This window comes from Acipenser ruthenus, chromosome 13, assembly GCF_902713425.1.
Source record: "Acipenser ruthenus chromosome 13, fAciRut3.2 maternal haplotype, whole genome shotgun sequence".
Lineage (NCBI taxonomy): Eukaryota > Metazoa > Chordata > Actinopteri > Acipenseriformes > Acipenseridae > Acipenser > Acipenser ruthenus.
In genome coordinates this window covers 6067546-6084674 of record NC_081201.1, presented here as the reverse complement: position 1 = coordinate 6084674, position 17129 = coordinate 6067546, and the positions used below count along the sequence as shown (strand labels likewise).

General features: G+C 38.0%; 1 protein-coding gene across 1 annotated transcript in view; it reads right to left on the bottom strand.

Annotated features, from left to right (window-relative positions):
* LOC117418465 (dynein axonemal heavy chain 3-like) overlaps positions 1 to 17129 on the bottom strand; it is a 50399-nt gene that overhangs the window by 13864 nt on the left and 19406 nt on the right. The window contains exons 16-38 of the mRNA XM_059035296.1: positions 16745 to 16889; positions 16405 to 16616; positions 15963 to 16054; positions 14385 to 14499; positions 13516 to 13632; positions 11847 to 12026; positions 11030 to 11166; positions 10393 to 10594; positions 10082 to 10174; positions 9656 to 9766; positions 9142 to 9256; positions 8364 to 8562; positions 7824 to 7932; positions 7148 to 7261; positions 6117 to 6293; positions 5941 to 6032; positions 5522 to 5741; positions 3417 to 3551; positions 2819 to 2930; positions 2348 to 2589; positions 1746 to 1846; positions 1556 to 1661; positions 382 to 511 (exon numbers count right to left, since the gene is read on the bottom strand). Of these exons, the coding sequence (XP_058891279.1) occupies positions 382 to 511; positions 1556 to 1661; positions 1746 to 1846; positions 2348 to 2589; positions 2819 to 2930; positions 3417 to 3551; positions 5522 to 5741; positions 5941 to 6032; positions 6117 to 6293; positions 7148 to 7261; positions 7824 to 7932; positions 8364 to 8562; positions 9142 to 9256; positions 9656 to 9766; positions 10082 to 10174; positions 10393 to 10594; positions 11030 to 11166; positions 11847 to 12026; positions 13516 to 13632; positions 14385 to 14499; positions 15963 to 16054; positions 16405 to 16616; positions 16745 to 16889 (3256 nt within the window). The remainder of the gene's footprint in view (positions 1 to 381; positions 512 to 1555; positions 1662 to 1745; positions 1847 to 2347; positions 2590 to 2818; positions 2931 to 3416; positions 3552 to 5521; positions 5742 to 5940; positions 6033 to 6116; positions 6294 to 7147; positions 7262 to 7823; positions 7933 to 8363; positions 8563 to 9141; positions 9257 to 9655; positions 9767 to 10081; positions 10175 to 10392; positions 10595 to 11029; positions 11167 to 11846; positions 12027 to 13515; positions 13633 to 14384; positions 14500 to 15962; positions 16055 to 16404; positions 16617 to 16744; positions 16890 to 17129) is intronic.

The window sequence follows — 17129 nt, the reverse complement described above, 5'->3', positions numbered from 1 at the left end:
ATCTTTAATACAATTGAAAATAATTGCAATACAAATGGTAACGAATGAATACTGCTCCCCGGAGAAAAGTATTTTAACTATACTATCCTTTTTATTTTCTTCAGCCCTTTTGTAGTTATTCTCCACACTCCAGTAACCCCCAAGCCAATAACATTAATTCAGCACAGGCAGGTAATTAAATGTTTAAATAAGCCCTGAAAACCACAAAGGTCCCTAAGCCTAACATTTGGGTTCTGCTTTTGGGCAACAAGTTTTTATTCTGTAAAAGGCTATGGGGGCAGCTTTTGGGCTGGATAGATCACACATGCTATATAAACCACTACTGAGCAGCCTTGCAAAGCTCAACTTCTCACATGGGGTGGCTGTAAAGTTACTACCTACCCAAGAGACAGGTGTAGAGTCTCATCATGCTGTAAGCCAGGTGAATAGGGGAGGTCTGCACCAGGAATTTGCATTCGTAACGAATGAACTCCAGACTGGGCTGCACCAGCCAGTTAAACATGTCATTGATCTGCAATCACGAGAATGAGAGGCATCGTTACTACATGCTTCGCAGATTTCACTGAGCGATTTGATTTGACAGTAGGCATTAGGAATCCAATCGTAATCCAATGGCATCACAAACAAGGATTTATGAGACAGCAGTCTGTAGTACAGCATACAGTGGTCAGTATTGAGTTAACACATTCAGAAGAATCCTGAATATAAAAACAAAACAATACAGAAAAGCTATTTTCAGGTAGGTCAGCTGAATCATGTGTATGCACTAGGATGAAAGCAAGCCATCACATTTCATTTGTTTATTATTAAAATGGAGTAAACATTATGACCCATCAAATGACAGGGTCAATAGAAAATCTACAGAGGTGAGAAAAATGATTTCCTGTTATATTTCTAATGAAACAAGCACAAAAACAAAAGAATACATAATGTAATTAACAAGTAAAAACAACAGATATGAGTATCACAATTCATATGAACATAATGATCTTAGCTTAATTTATTCTTTCAGTTACCGGTATTTGTAAATGATATGAATACTGCTTATCTAAATGTAGTTGCCTATACAATCTGTTTAATCTGCCTAAACAAGTGAAAATGAACCTACAATAAAAGCAGCATTTTTATACCCTGAGAAGATTTGTGAACAAGAACACTCAGAGGTTTTATTGTGTGTAACCTTCTTTTACTTATTATCCCGAATCCCATTGCAACTCCTCTGTGACATTCCATTCCAACTCTACTACAGATTGCAATCTCTCTGCAACGCAGGGTTAATAGAAATCTGCTGGGTTCAGGTCTCTGGTGTATTTTTACTCTACTAAATAATCCCGGTCTTAATGCATTTCTCTAACAAAGCACATACATGGTAAATGAAGTAAATAGCACTCTGCTGTTAATACAGAGATGATAGGGAAAACCTGTTTGAATGAATCTTTATTGCAATTAAATTGAGCATGCACAGGGTTCTGTTGCGGACTCCTGTCCAATTACTGACCTTGCACAATCCTCATTAGTTTATAAGATCTGCCACGTGTCTCAATTCTCTGCTCACCAGTTCTCTATGCTCATCACTAAGTGTCTCTGGAAGCGTGTCCATGTAGGAATCTCTTAGTGGGCTCCAGCCCAGCTGATGAGGCTCCATATAGATCATACCACACCTGAACAGAGATCGAAACATCTTTCAGATCTGTGCACACCAATCCAACTGGTCTTTTTACGATTCATTATTCTGACGAGCCTACCTGCTCACAGTTGCAGGAGAGGCCTGCTCCAGATCTGCCGGTTCAAATATCAGGCTCATCTTTGCACTCATTTGGATGATCTCTCCACTCATTAAGCAAAGCTAAAAAGACAACAGCCAGAGAATGGCTCTTACAACAGCATGGGTCACCTCAGCCATGTCTATTGCGACAGAAATGTAGTCTTTGCTAAGGAAATTTAAGAGCTGAAGCAGCCTTTGTGTAGGTTCTGTAATCTAAAACTATTTGATCAGATTTATTTATTTCTTTGTTGTCACAGCACAGATTTCTTTCTGAACCTCTAAACATACCTGTGGTTTATATTCTTAATGATTTTTATCACTAACAAAAAACTACCGTCTTTCATTGGCATTGATGCTTTGGTTTTATTTATATTTTACTGGTACTTTAAATTGTCTGTTCACATTTTCATTTCACAGTTCTCCGATTCACTTAAGGAATATGGCTGGAGTAGCCTTATTATGCATCAGTTTCTAATTATTATTATTATAATTTGTACCTGACAGGTGTGACTATAAACTAAAGACACTGCTACTGCTAAACTAACTAATGTTCGATGAGTTCAGCTTTCAAACTCTCAGTACCTTCTTATTATCATCCAGCACAGTATTCATATTTTCGATCCACACAGCATCCACGGGCCCATCGAATATGATCCACTGCCTGTCTTCGGAGGTGGAGCAGGCTTGGTCACGGAAGGTGGTTGCGAGAACCCCATCTGTCCATTCATGACTGACTGGGTCAAAGCAGCCATACAGCTGACCCATGGTGATGGCCTTGGGGTTGATAATTCTGTATTCCACCGCACACTCATCCACGAGCTTGGCTAGAATACATTAAAAGAAATCTTAATGATAGCATTGTATAGCCTTCTTGAATTGCCCTACTACCATGATAACTGTTTTAGACGTTGTGTAACAGTGTCTTTGCATAACCTAGGTGCTTGTTCAAAATGTACGGTCAACGTGTACATAAAGGTATAATTCTCAATATCTTTATGTGGAGTGAAACCTGGCATGAGATAGAGGTTGATAACGTAACATGATGTTGTTTACCTGCATACATATCACTCAGGGCTCCAGCTAGTACTTTATAAGCGCAGGTTTTTCCACCCATTGGATCGCCGACAATCATGAATCCGTGACGTACCAGCATCATCTCGTAGATCTAATTGAATCCAAAACACTACTGGCTAAAGGTATAGTTGATAACATAACATCCTGATTACACCCCTTAGCTCACTTCAAATCTAGCATTTCTCGTAGACATCTGACCTGCATGGGGCAGTTACGAGCTTTCAAGTTCCATGGGGAAGGAGCTGTAGAAATGCGATGGCAGCAAAAATACATTTTACACTAAAATTAGTTAGTTAGTCTTTAATTAAATTGCTTAAGTTTCACACACAGTTGCTGTGTGCACACATTCAAAAAGTTTTCAACTTTAACCAAAAGAACATGAGCAACTTATAAAATGCTTTAGTCCTACCTTCTAATATAGTCCCTTCCACTTGCACTGCTTGCCATCTACAGGATAATACTTTTGCAAAGACACTATATATATATATATATATATATATAAATATATATATATATATATATATATGTCAACACTGTATATATAGATCAAACATAATGATTCTTTTTCAACACAAACCTGAATAATCTTTCCAATAAACCATGGCACAGGCTGAAGTTTCATTCTCTTGATATTGTCATCCAGAGCCTGCAGTAAGACTTCATAATCTGGTTTCGGAAGCACTACCCCTGGGAACAGGTCAGAGATAATACCCTGGGGGAGGAAAAATAAGTGAAATGTTTATTGATGGTGTAGAGTTTTGAAAAGAAAACCATGAAGATGCAAAACAGCAGCATGTCCCTTGGCAGATTGTTGTATGACCTCCATACAAAACCCACTGTTTGAGCAACAACTTCAGATATATCCCTTTTATCAACTGAGTTCAAGAAACAGCATGTTGACACTTCGATTGACATTGAAATCCCCTGGGTTTTTCATTTTACCTTTGAAAAAATAAGATTGTAAAGTAAACCGACACGTTCAGTTTCTACTTTTACTTTGTTTTACCCTTTTAGAACCTTTTCAGACTTTTTTTCTTTCTCCAAATAAAAAACCTAAAAAGTTAGGTTATAATCAGAAGTCACATTTCTCAGAAATGTGATAGATGACACAGATGACAAGCTGTTTCTATATGTCCAGCCAGCCATCAGAAAAAATGGAAAGACAAAACATAATAATGGAGTAAGTCTTCAATTGGCATTCATGGTTCAGACAGTTTATAACAACTGGCACAACTGACCTACTAAACTGCATTCACTGTAGAATTTCACTATGCTTTATTATAGACACTTCCACTACTCCAGTACTCCTAGATTGTTTGAGTAAAATAAAATAGGTGCTGCTTCACACGTCACCCAAACATTTCTATTTTTATGTCTATTTGATGTCCCTGACAAAAAAGGCCATCAATAGAATATATGTATATTATTTTGTCATATCAAGTTATACTCTAGAGGCCCAACAAGGAAGGAGCCAGACGAGGATGGAATGATTGATATAATAATTACTTATGTGACCTGGTTAGCTTATTATAAACCAGTTCATAAGTGCTCAAGTCTCTAGTCTGTGTCTATTGAATCTATTTAAAATTAGAAGTGCTTTGGAATTAATTTAGTAGTGTTATGAATAATGTGGAACATTCCAATTCTATCTGTGTTAAAAAAAGAGAATTCTCTGCCCTGTATTTGGAATGCTCCATTATCCATAATGCAGAGCTGCCCTTTTATAATACAGCTAAGAGAACACCCCTCGGGAAGCAAGTGGAGTGTTCCAAAAGTGTTCTTTAAGACGGAGTTGACCACAGACACAATATGAATCAATCAATAAATAAATATTTAACTTCAACATATGAAATGAACATAATAAGTAAGAGAAAAACAATAGGCAAGTGTATGTTAATAAACTATAATAATAAAGTATCAGACAAACTAACGTTAATAAACTAACTGTCAAACTAAATTAACACAATACCTGTGCAGGAGCAATATTTAAGACATACACAAAATTATTTGACAGAATGGCGAAGCTACTCACAAGAACGGAAAACACTAAATTGCTCAGCAACTTGTGTCTGATTCAGGTTTTTTTCAGGCGCTCGGACAATTTCCAACTTTTTGTAGCAAGAGAAACAGCGGCACATTTTGCCCTTTGTTTACATGCCATTTTGTAGCGATGAGGTGCACCCGTGGAAATCAGAATACAAAACGAGGCAATGATACGACTGCAGTTCTGGAAAGATGTAATAAACCAATCAGTGTGCCTCAAGACACTCTTCGATGACAAGTTTGATGATGATGAGTTATCAAGTTACAAAACAGTACTGCATCAGTTGTGAACGAATCACTAGCGGTGCCAAAAATGTGTTCTTTTAAGCAAAGCTCTTGTTCCTTTAGGCACTATTTGTTTCATCACAAGGGTGTTCTCTTAGGAGAAGTATTCTCTTTGGAGGTGTTTCTATACATGGAGACTACTGTACTATTGTAGTCGGGAGCCATAGTAGAACGTTGCTGTTTGTGTTCCACCTTAAAACTGGTATGCTATGATGGGGCAAATGGGAGCTATGGCCATACCATCTTATAACAGGTTCAGCAGAATAAATAATAACGAGGGAACACTGTATACTTTTACAAAAAGTAATGAGTGTTTAAAAAAAAAGCCCTCTCAAGTACAGCTTTTTTTCTTACCTGAAACAGAGGTACATCTTGAGCCAAGAACTTGGCTAAGTTGACGTCCAGCAGAGCTCTGAGCAGGATGACACTCTCGTTTTCCTGCTGGTACTTCAGTTTAAGATTCCCTGCTGCAGTCAGGACCGATTTGACTGCGCGCATGCCGTAGTCATAGTGGTGCTGGGATGACAGCTGCTCAGAGCAGAGGCGATAGGTGGCCACGATTTTCTGGGCAAGGCTGAGATTGAAAATACAAAATATAAGAAATAACGTACAGACAACTGCACACAATAAGAGAGTGCCATCATTCTATAAAGGAGTTTTGTTCAATTACAAAATCTTTTTTGGTTTATCAATTGTACAAAGGCACTTAATTTCACAGGTTTCTACAGGGAACACTGAGCCTAAATTCTGTATAGAATACGGACAGAAGTTACCTTCTTGAGTCAATAAAGCCCATGGAGTACAAGGAAATTTCCCCAATCAGTGCGTAGTCAGGAACCATCATAGCAACAGTGCGGAACAGAGCCTGCAAAATAACAACAATGATAAGAGTTTGTTTTATGTATCTTCATGATCGTTAATGAGAGATGGAGCCCATTTCCGATTTTACCTTCAGATTGTCTGGAAGCTCTGCCCGACCTGCATAGCCCGGGTTCATGGTGATGAAGACAGAACAAGTTGGGTTCAGCGAAAGTTCTGTTCCCTCAAACATGAACTTCTTCAGATCGCGGATTATGGCTTGCTGGATGCTAAGGATCTGCTGGGCAACTACTGACAGCACTTCAACCTGTGCATGAAACAGTGGCAATAAAGAATAACACAATGTGCAAATATGTTGAACCTGATTTACTAAGCTTTCGCTCCAGTGCAAAATCTAAACAAAAAAGGCAAATTTAGTAAGCTGGGCCCAGTATGTGCCAACGTTTGACTAAAAATATTCTAGTGTGCTGAAAAAAGCATCATTTTGTTTTGTGCAGATACAAACAAGACATACCAGAGTCACAGCTTTATCAAGAGACCTTGCAGAAAATGGTAAAGAGTTACAGTTTTCACACAGAATACAGGTCACAAAGACTGTAAATGAATCAGGCACACTACAGTTTGTGAATAGCTAATACAGCTGTGGCCAAAAGTTTTGCATTACACTATAGACTAATTTTGCTTCATAAAGTCGAATGAAACCTGCTGAATAATGTTATGTTAACATAATTATATAGCGGTTTGTAGCTTTCCATATACTTAATGAAAAACTGACAAAAAATTAAATATGTGACATTTCAAAATCTAACATGATTTACTGTACTCCTATTATGGCTTCCGGTAGTCTTTAGCAATATCATTTTATAGTTTCTTTGATTACATGATGTTAAATAAAAGATCTAAATGATGCTCGTTTAGTTTTTTTTTTTTTTAATTACTGTATGTCTCTATCCTAAAATTCTATATGATGCAAAACGTTTAGTCATAGCTGTACATGCCATATCATTATTATTATTTTTATTTTTTTGGTTATGCTGGTAACTAAAAAATAATGGGATATTTTGTTCAGTAACTCACTGCTTAAAGACAAGACCTCATACTTTATTTTCTTATCCGCACCAATGCAAGCAGCAGATCCATCGTTTCGGTCTGGTTTCTTACCTCTATCCGGTTGAACTCATCAAAGCAGGCCCAGGCTCCAGACTGTGCCAGTCCTTTGAAGAATTTACTCATGGCTTTGTAGTCCAGCCCATCGGAGCAGTTGAAGACCACACACTTCAAACACAGGAAGGATATGTCAATGGAGAGAACCACATTCATTGATAATTGTAATTTACTTGAAACAACTGAAAAAAATACTATAATATTATGTATCTCTATAGCATACAAAAATACTCAACACAGATGACCAAAAGGCAGGAGCAAAACACAAGGTGGCAGAGCATTAAGTGGTCAGAAAACCTCCTGTTTTAGTCTTGATTAAAAACACATTTATACAGCTTAGCAATTAAAACTTTAGGTAAACGTAATTAAAAGACGATCTCCTTGTGCTTTGAAATGATAAAGCCCCTTCACAAAACTCTGTTCAACAATGTAACTACACTTTATATAATACACACATATTGTGGAAAGATAAAAAGACAAGGAGTTGCTAAACAGTTTACCCGCATGGCATTCATTGCTGGTGGCTTTACATTTTACCGTGACTCTAATAGAATTTTTGCACCAGAACACATCACTTACCAGCAAGTATTGGGACCGTATTGGTATACAGGTTGTCCCGATGCTTGCTGGGTGATAGAGTGCTATAAATCAGTATACTTTATACGACTGGTACCTGCTTGGCGAGCGCTTTAGCCAAGTCCTTAGTTGTCTCAGTCTTCCCAGTCCCTGCAGGACCCTCAGGAGCCCCTCCTAGATTCAGCTTCAAAGCTCCCATCAGTGTCCTGTGCGTTCAATTGTAAAACAATTACACATGCAAATAAAAAAGCATTAAGAGGAAATATTTTGTATTTTTATGGGGAGCAAAATATACTTTTTCATACAGGAATTTAAAGTGTCTATTAGAAACTTCTCTAAGTTTCTCAAAGTTATGTCCATGGTGCTTGTGGTGTTATTGGTCTTCATATTCTTGAAGTGATAAATAGCATTCATGTGCATGCCATTAGCTATAACCTATCCAGACATATAATCAAATAAAATACTGGTTTAAAGATAAGAAGCTGTGCAGCACATGGCAGCCTCAAGTTCTTGTAAAACTAAAATAGAAAAAAAATATCTGTCAGGGGAATGGATAACCAGAAGTAAGCCTATAGAAGCAATGTAAAGGTAAAAACAGATACAATCACCTAAACAGTAAAGGAGACGAAACACTCACCTGTAGCACCGGTCAGTAAGGGGGGTGATGACCAGACGAGGGGAGTTTCCCAGGTACTCGTACCCATACTTGACCTCAGTGGTAATCATTCGGACCTTGACGTCGCTGTCCAACCAGTAGTACCTCAGCTGGGAGATCCACTGGAAGTCATTCAGGCTGGAAACCTGATCTTGCGCTAACTTGGCGACCACATCCCTAGCTGGAAGGAAACAGGGAAAACAGGTGAGCTGGTGAGTAATCAATCACTTGCCGGTATGTTTGGTTCTTGTACTGCACACTAACTGGATCACTCTGCGCTAAACAATGACAAATGCCGTGCTTTTTGTCATTGAGTGTTGAGTAACACAGTTGTGCTTAGCAACTGACGATACTTAATGTACATGCTTAACAACTGATTCACTGCACACACTTGTAATCTGCAAAAACTATTTGGATTACTGTGATTTAAAATTGCATTTACACTTACTGTGTGTCCCTGCTTGACAAATGCTAAGTTTCAATAAGTTTTATTTTTAACAAATTATATGTTGTGGCCTATAGTGCTAAGAATCTGATTAACAATACTCTGCAGTGACTTTTGCTCTTTTGTACTCTAGTTCTCACACTGGGGCTTACAATCTACTTGTTGTTATTTCAAATTTTTCTGTAAATATCATCTCTCTCTCTCTCTCTCTCTCTCTCTCTCTCTCTCTCCACACAGTATCACAGAATCTATGACATTGGTACATGGTTGCAGCTGTGTGAGAATACAAATGAAAAGGCAAAGGAAAATAATTACCATGTACATCAATGACTGTAAGAGCCCCAAGGGTCAGACGAGCACTTCCTGGAAGCTTCCCTCGGACTAACTCCACGATTTCACTGATCTGCTCGTTGCTTTTCTTCAAGTAATCCTTTATAATGAAATAAAAACAAACAAACAAAAAAGATGAATAGCACAGCATCTATGTGTTTTTGACTCAAGGGTGAGAGGTCAGGTTTTTAGCTGGTTGAGACTGTGGCAGGTATAGCAGTAACCTGCACAAACAGTAATCCAATGGTTTAGCTTTGATTTGGAAAGCAGTGTTTTACTGGTGAATTATTAATCAGAGGGAGAGCAGTAATCCTCAGGGCTATTTTGATATATTGCAAAGTGAACAGCAAGGTGGGGCATTTCACCAGTGCTACAAGTATGCATTTTAGTATTTTTTTTTTTTGGCAATACAGGTAACCCCTTGAATCTTTAGTTCAATACCCATTTGAACATACCAATGTCCCACAAATGCAATCTTAAAAAAAGAACGTTAACTGACCAGTAACATGTTCTGTTGAATAGCTTCTGACATTTCCTTGGTCCAGTAAATTGAGGACACACAGATTACCACCTGTCCTGGCCACTGCAGCACCCATTTCTTACGTGGAAGCTTGAAACATTACAAAATGATTTGTTATGTGAAAGGTTAGATTTGAAAATGTGTTAGCTCAACTTATTTTTTATATCTGATGTCGATTTAAAAGCTAAAGTTATTAAAATGTTACAATTATTATTATTATTATTATTATTATTATTATTATTATTATTATTATTATTATTATAGTAGTAAAGACACATTTAAAAAGTCTGTGGCCTTGCTGGGAGGTAATGAGCTTGAAAATACCACTTGACCAGGGGACAGATCCTTTTATACAGGCACTGTTCAAGCAAGCATATCATTAAAACAAATATTACTCTAATGTACCTGGACATATCCTTCAGTCCCATCCAGTATAACTTGTCTCACGCTGCTAAGCATCATTTCTTCCACTTGTTGAAGCCACTTCTCCACCATTCCCTGTAGAGATATGTGTTACTAATTAGAGAGAATTGGGAGCCACATAAAAAACACTTTGCAAAAAAAAAAAAAAAAAAGATCACAGCACAGAAATCTTTCCATTTTGATGGGGGGTCTTGGGTCCATGTACCGTACTGTAATTTTACAAGAAATGTTGGAAAATTAGACATTTTTGTGTGTAAGAAAATGTAATACTAGTGTACCATTTGTTAAGGTACCTTTGCTTTAGCTGGGTATATTTTCTTCACAAACTGAACCGTTTCTTTCTCTGAGCTGATCATGCCCATTATTTCCATGTTGTCAGTGAACTCCAGCTTTGCAATCCCCTCGAAACATTTCTTCAGGTGGGGCTGAACTCTCAGGGGGTCCTTGGTTTCGGACAGAATCTCCAGAAGCTCATCATTTGATAAGAAAAAGAACCTGAGAGATTCCAGTGAGCAACAGGGGTTACAGAGTGACTGATATACTAGGATTATCTATATTATTCTAAATGGGCAATTCAATGCAATACCCATTCTTAAGGGCCTACAAACATATCCTTTAAAATATTTGCGGCATAGTGAGAACAAGGTAACTGCCCTGAAGTTTCACAAATTTTTTATCACAGACTACTACAGTAGCCTCCTGTAGACTGAATAAAATATTATAATCTAAACAGTTGATTTAAGCAAACATTTAACCTATAGATTACTATTATGAAGAATATCTATATGTGTCCAACTTAAGGAATATGCGCTTCCCTCTGCTATGTGTTTATCGATTTGATTTTCCAGCTGCACTCTATTCCGTTCAAAAACTGTTTGTTCTAAAGTAAGGTTCAAAACGTATTTTTCACCAGTGTAAAATGTACCATACCTGGGGAAGAAGAGTCTTTTCTTCTCTAGGTAAGTGTTCAGTCCTTTTTGAATATCTTCCAAAAGCACATTGGCTTCTTGCAACTTTCCAAGCATGTTGGGCTGAGCTGTAGCCACCAACACTCTGGAGTCTTTCACCTAGCACGCAATCAAAAATCTATTACTGTCGGCTTACTACAGTGACTTTGTGACAATTGTTCTCATACTGTTCCTATTATGTAATCATTATGACTGAAGGTATGGGTCTGGGTTGTGGGTGTAAATTTATATATGTATGTATGAATGTTATATATTTGAAAATATGTTTCTATTATAAGATTGCATGTATGTTATTTAAAAATGCAATTACAACATTTATAATATATATAATAGCTCACTTCTCAATTTTTCATCCAAGCATGGCAAAGTTCATTGCACATTGTATAGTGAATGAGTTCGCATGTTCTGTGAAACAAGGCAAACTCTGTGCTTGGTTTGCACAGAAACGTTAAATTAATTTTGTTAACAACGGCAGCAAGCCTTATACATATATTGCATGTGTATCTGATGATGTTTTTATACTGTATAGGACAATGTCCTCTTTTAGTTTAAATGTTAAAAGTACATTTTACTGGCTAGAGTCTCAACCTGCTGTCAATTAAAAAATCCTCCAAATTAAGCTATTTTACACTTACCTAACCCATTAATCTGCTACACATGTCTTATAAGATATAATTAATCACTCACTGATAAAGCCACTTCACACAAGTCATTGTGATCTGAAAAGGTTGGGAACGTTAATTGGAATGTTAATTTGGTTTCAGAGGTTCTTCACTTACTGATTCTCCTATGATGTCCTTCCAGTAACTGTCCACAATGCCAAACTTTCTGCCCTCCTCTGGCATTTGAGCGATGATGTCTTCAGAGCTAAAGATGGGTTCCAGGTAGAGCCAGGTTGCCTGACACTTCAACATGGCATCCAGAATATCCTGCATCAAAAGCAGCTTCTCCCCCCATTGCTACAAAAAAATGTAATAATAACAATCATGGCTTTCCTCTCTATAAACTGCTAACACAACCAAGTATTCACCTAGATAAGCATCAACCCTAAAGTGAGACTAGGCAACCTTGCTCACTAAATTAAAAGCTTAATGTTAAGCTACTACTGTATGAATGTACAATGCACACTGTTGCTTTTATATCATTCTTATGTTTATATTATATTATATACCAAGCATCAAAAGAAACATAACTATTATAACATTTATTTTCGAAAAAAAATAAGGTATATAAATGATGGACATTGACAAAATGTTTTTGGTTTCTTTTTAATGACTCGATCATTCATCCTTGACCATGACACGCTTGAGTGACTATGACTGAAGCATATGCACTTAATCACCTAATAAGTGAGACAGTTGATTGGACACTGGATATGGAGTGATTTCAGCTGTTGAATTGCAAGCCTGAATAAAAGCAATACAGAAAATCACAAGAAAAAAAAAACAATATGCAGCGCCTTCGCTGCGCCTGGATCTCCTCAGTCAGGCACAAGGCACACTCTGGCAGCCAGAACCGGGCAGACTCCAGCTGTGGGTCTGGCCCCTGAACGGGACTGTACGCCTTAGGGCTCTCAGATGCAGTAGTTAGTACACTGCAGAACGCTAGGGCAGAACGCTAGGGCTTATTTTCAGAAGTGGTGCATGACCAGAGGCCATGACCCCATTTACTGCCCCATAGCGATTATTTTACAGTTTTTCAAGATCTGCTAGAGGTGGGCAGGTCCCCCTCTATGCTGAAAGTGTACTTGACAGCTATATATGCATGCCACGTCCCTATAGACTCAGTTTCCCCGGAAGCCCATATTCTAGTGACCTGGTTTCTAAAGGTAGCTCGGTGACTGTGTCCTTAAGAGTGCACGCTCGCACCACCAACACTAGTTGGCGGTAGCGAGGCATCCCTCGTATGCTGTCTGCTCACGCTCCCTTGCAATGGCTCAGGTACATTTTCCCAAAAGTATTGGTTGGTGGTCGTCTTCGAATTGAAAGGGAACATTAGGTTACTTAAAGTAACCCTGGTTCCCTGAAAGAGAAGACGAGCACCAAACCTTGCGAGGTCGCATCACTTGCATTCACGGGTTCGATGCAAAAGAGAAAGTGAGCTCCGCGAAACGACTACTTATTCCATAAGCAGGAGGGACTGAAGACGTCATTCCACGGAGGGGCCTATCGGCAGCTCTGACATAAAATGCTCAGCGAATACCTACCTAAGGCAGGCATATCCCAAAAGTATTGATTGGTGGTCGTCTTCTCTTTCAGGGAACCAGGGTTACGGTACGTAACCTAACGTTCTCGCACTTTCTGCCCCGTTGAGCTATCAGCTTTGTGAAGCAATAAGCATTTTACATACTTGAGCTGCAGAACTGGGTCTGCCTTCCTGCATAGTTAAGTGCCCAGATGCATCTGATCTTGATAAAACAATTGTACAACATGATACATTTTCTCCTACCTTGCACTCTGTTTCAATTGGCTTGATGTATGGAGACCCACACATCGTCTGTGCTTTGATAATGTGGTCATCGAGCAGTACTTGTATATCATCAACCGCGGACAGAATTTGTGTGCCCTAACAAAACAAGCAAGCATGCTCTAGCATTAGAATTGCATGTTAGGGAAATTAGGTCAATAAGTGCGACAATAATTATTTTTATAGAATGTGATATCAATCCAAAGTCTAATAAACAGCATAGCAATAAAAAAAATCTGAACTGATTAAGAGGCAAAGAGATTAAAATACAGCTGCATATTCAGAACGTATACAAAGTATAAATTGATGTGGAAATTCGTGACTATATAGGAAACTTTATTATTAAAATACCAGGACCATACATATTTTAACATTTGAAAAATAATTTAGCATAGAAAAAAAATGTAATACTGCGCTGAGTCACAGTGGAATACGATTCTGGCATAATTAATTTCTTCCCTGGCACGGTTTAAATTCATTAGGCTGAATGACTAAGTCAATGCCTGTAGAAACCAGTCAAGTGCAGTTAAACTGCAATTTAACAGTAAAAGCTTTGAAATAGGGACCCATGGACAGTAAGTATTAGGTGCACAGGATGCTAAATTTCAAACACAGTACACTGCGATGTATGTTTCTCCATTGAGCTCTGTGAGCCAGCACTGAGATTTAAGAAAAAATTATATATTTTATTCACCATTTCCACTGAACCTGCTTGCAGAGGTAATGGAAGGTAATTAGAACAGATTGCTTATCATGAACAGTTTCCAAGACAGGTTTCCCAGTCTGTAGCAACTCAGCACTGGCTTACCACATACATTTGGTTGGTAGCTACTGTTAATACTTTAACCTACCGTGTCCCTGTATTTGATAAAGCCAAAGCATGCATCAGCCCATTCCGATTTCATCTTCTCCATAGCTTTCTCCAAGGAATATTCCTTGCTTGCAGAACTACCTATTTCATCCAGCCTTAAGAATATAAACTGGCATAAATTAGGGGGTTTTAAATATTTAGATAGACATAGAAAATATATGTTTACTACAGGCATGCTAAAAAGGCAAACCCAAAAGAGGAAAAGAACTATAGGCAAAAGCAAAGGCCTTAGGATATTTCACAATCTAATCTAGAGAATTATGTATATTTTTAAGACTGATTATATAAGAAACACTTGCTCTCTACTGTACATGGCAGTTATCTCAATCAAAGAGTAATGTGAGCTCAATAATGGCATCTTTTCCCTTCAACCAAAAAGGTATTTGAGCACTTGATTTCTGAACGACTCAAACCACTGACGCTTCATATCGCAGTGTGTTTTGTAATGAAGTGTCCACAGCGGTAGACAACATATTTGTTATCAACAACTAGCATTTGTCCATTAAATACACCACAGTTGTTTGCATACAGTATAGTAGTTGAAACAATATATTGGGTTCCTGATATATACTGAGCATCAAAAGAAATGTATCACTTATATTTGAGCATCAAAAGAAACTAATAATAATAGACTAAGGTTAGGACACACAGCATTAAATCATCACGTATACAGGATTGGGAGTCATGAGAATGGGTTATGTAGTAATTGTGGGGAACAAGAAACAGTGGAACACATACTGAGCATCAAAATAAACTTATCACTTATATTTGAGCATCAAAAGAAACTTATCACTTATATTTGGATAAAATTCACTGGATGTAATTGAAAAATGACAAACTCTGTTTTAGAGCAGGTGCAGTGATTTTTTATTGTGCTGATTAAAAATTGACATCACAAAGATGCTGCAAAATGATCTATCAATCTTGGGCAGGTGTTGTGAGTCTTGGTCTCCCAGTTCATGGCCTGTCATTGACAGAGGGTGTCTGGTTATACCGTCTCGCCAGGTTTGAATTTGCTGGCTGTGAGCACCCAAGCCGGCGAGCCATAGTACGCTGCCCTAGTCCAGCCTGCAACATGCCGACTGCACGAAGGTGCTGCTCTCTTGACAGACGTGGCATATTGTTTTTTTTTTTTCTGTGATTTTCTGTATTGCTTTTATTCAAGCTTGCAGTTCAACAGCTGTAATCACTCCATATCCAGTGTCCAATCAACTGTCTCACTTATCAGGTGATTAAGTGCGTATGCTTGTCAGTCACTCAAGCGTGTCATGGTCAAGGATGAATGATCGAGTCATTAAAAAGAAACCAAAAACATTTTGTCAATGTCCATCATTTATATACCTTTTTTTTCGAAAATAAATGTGTTATAATAGTGATACGTTTCTTTTGATGCTTGGTATATAATGAGTAGATAAAATGCTAAAAAACAAATACAAAAAATATGAAAATGTGAAAAAAGAAATGAACTGCGGGTACACCTTTGGTATCCATCCATCCATGTCTATAAACAATTTTATAATCCATCAGCAAAATACATTATACACTGTAGACCTCTTACTTGTCAATGAACTTGGCAAGTCCGTATTCCACCATGTTCAACAAGGACGTGTCAGCCTCAGGTTTCAAATCAAACCCAACAATTTCACTGATCTGTAAAAGGATGCAGCACATGAATCATTCAACATCACTGGCTCTAAATTACTCTAATTGGAATTAAATGCCAAGCAGAAAGTCATTTTGTGGAGCACTGCACAATTTTAGTTAAAGGCAGCATCTTTAAAAAACTGAATTGCCATCTTCTGTGTACAATGAGTAATTTATACATAAAGATAACTTCACAATGATTCTCAATGAAATTTCATATGAATTTCTTCTGGACGGTCCACCAAGAAAAACCTTTGACATTAATCAAGAAAAAAAAAACACACACTTTGAATCTCATTGGTGCTGACCTCTCACAATTCAGTATATTCAGTGTAAATGGAAATGTATTTAGTCACCTTTTCCCAGTGCCTCTGCTTTATTCCAGGGTTGCAAATCGTTGACAGGATGGGGAGGTACTGTTTAAACTTGTCGATCTTGAGTTTGATGCTGTCCGCTACCCGCCTCGGCCCTGGCAGGTCTGAGAGTGTCTTAGTGAGCTTGTACACTGTCCTCCACATGTTCCCTATCTCTTCATTGATATCTTCAGCATTGAGGTTCTGGAACGGACCTACAAGATGGAAAGCAAAACAGAGTAAATACAGTATCTAATAAGCACAGCACAGTTTGGAAACAGAAACAACGTTAACAAAAATATTATATAGTGAAAAAGCTGTCAAGATGACAGCTGTCACTGACCATTCAGCCAGAACTCAGACTTGGTGTGGAAGTTATAGGCTGTTGTCCAAAGCTGATCATAAGGCTGCTTATTTGCCATTGAGGTCTGAAGTAGTGGGAACTGGCTCTGTTCTTTCCCCAGCAGTGTCTCTTCCTTATTGATATCCTTCAATCACAAAGAAGCAAAAATCAGACAAATAGGAAAACAACCTGTTTCTTTAAAAGTGACAATGTTTTTGCTGGATCTACTGAAGGAGTCTTTTCATGTTTTCACAGATCCCGATTAGCACTAATCTCAGACTACCTAATGTAACATTGGATAGTCCAGGATTAGTGCTAAACTGGGTCTGTGAAAGGAGATGTATTACTTTAACTTTATACCGCACACTTCGCGAAACAGTTTTAC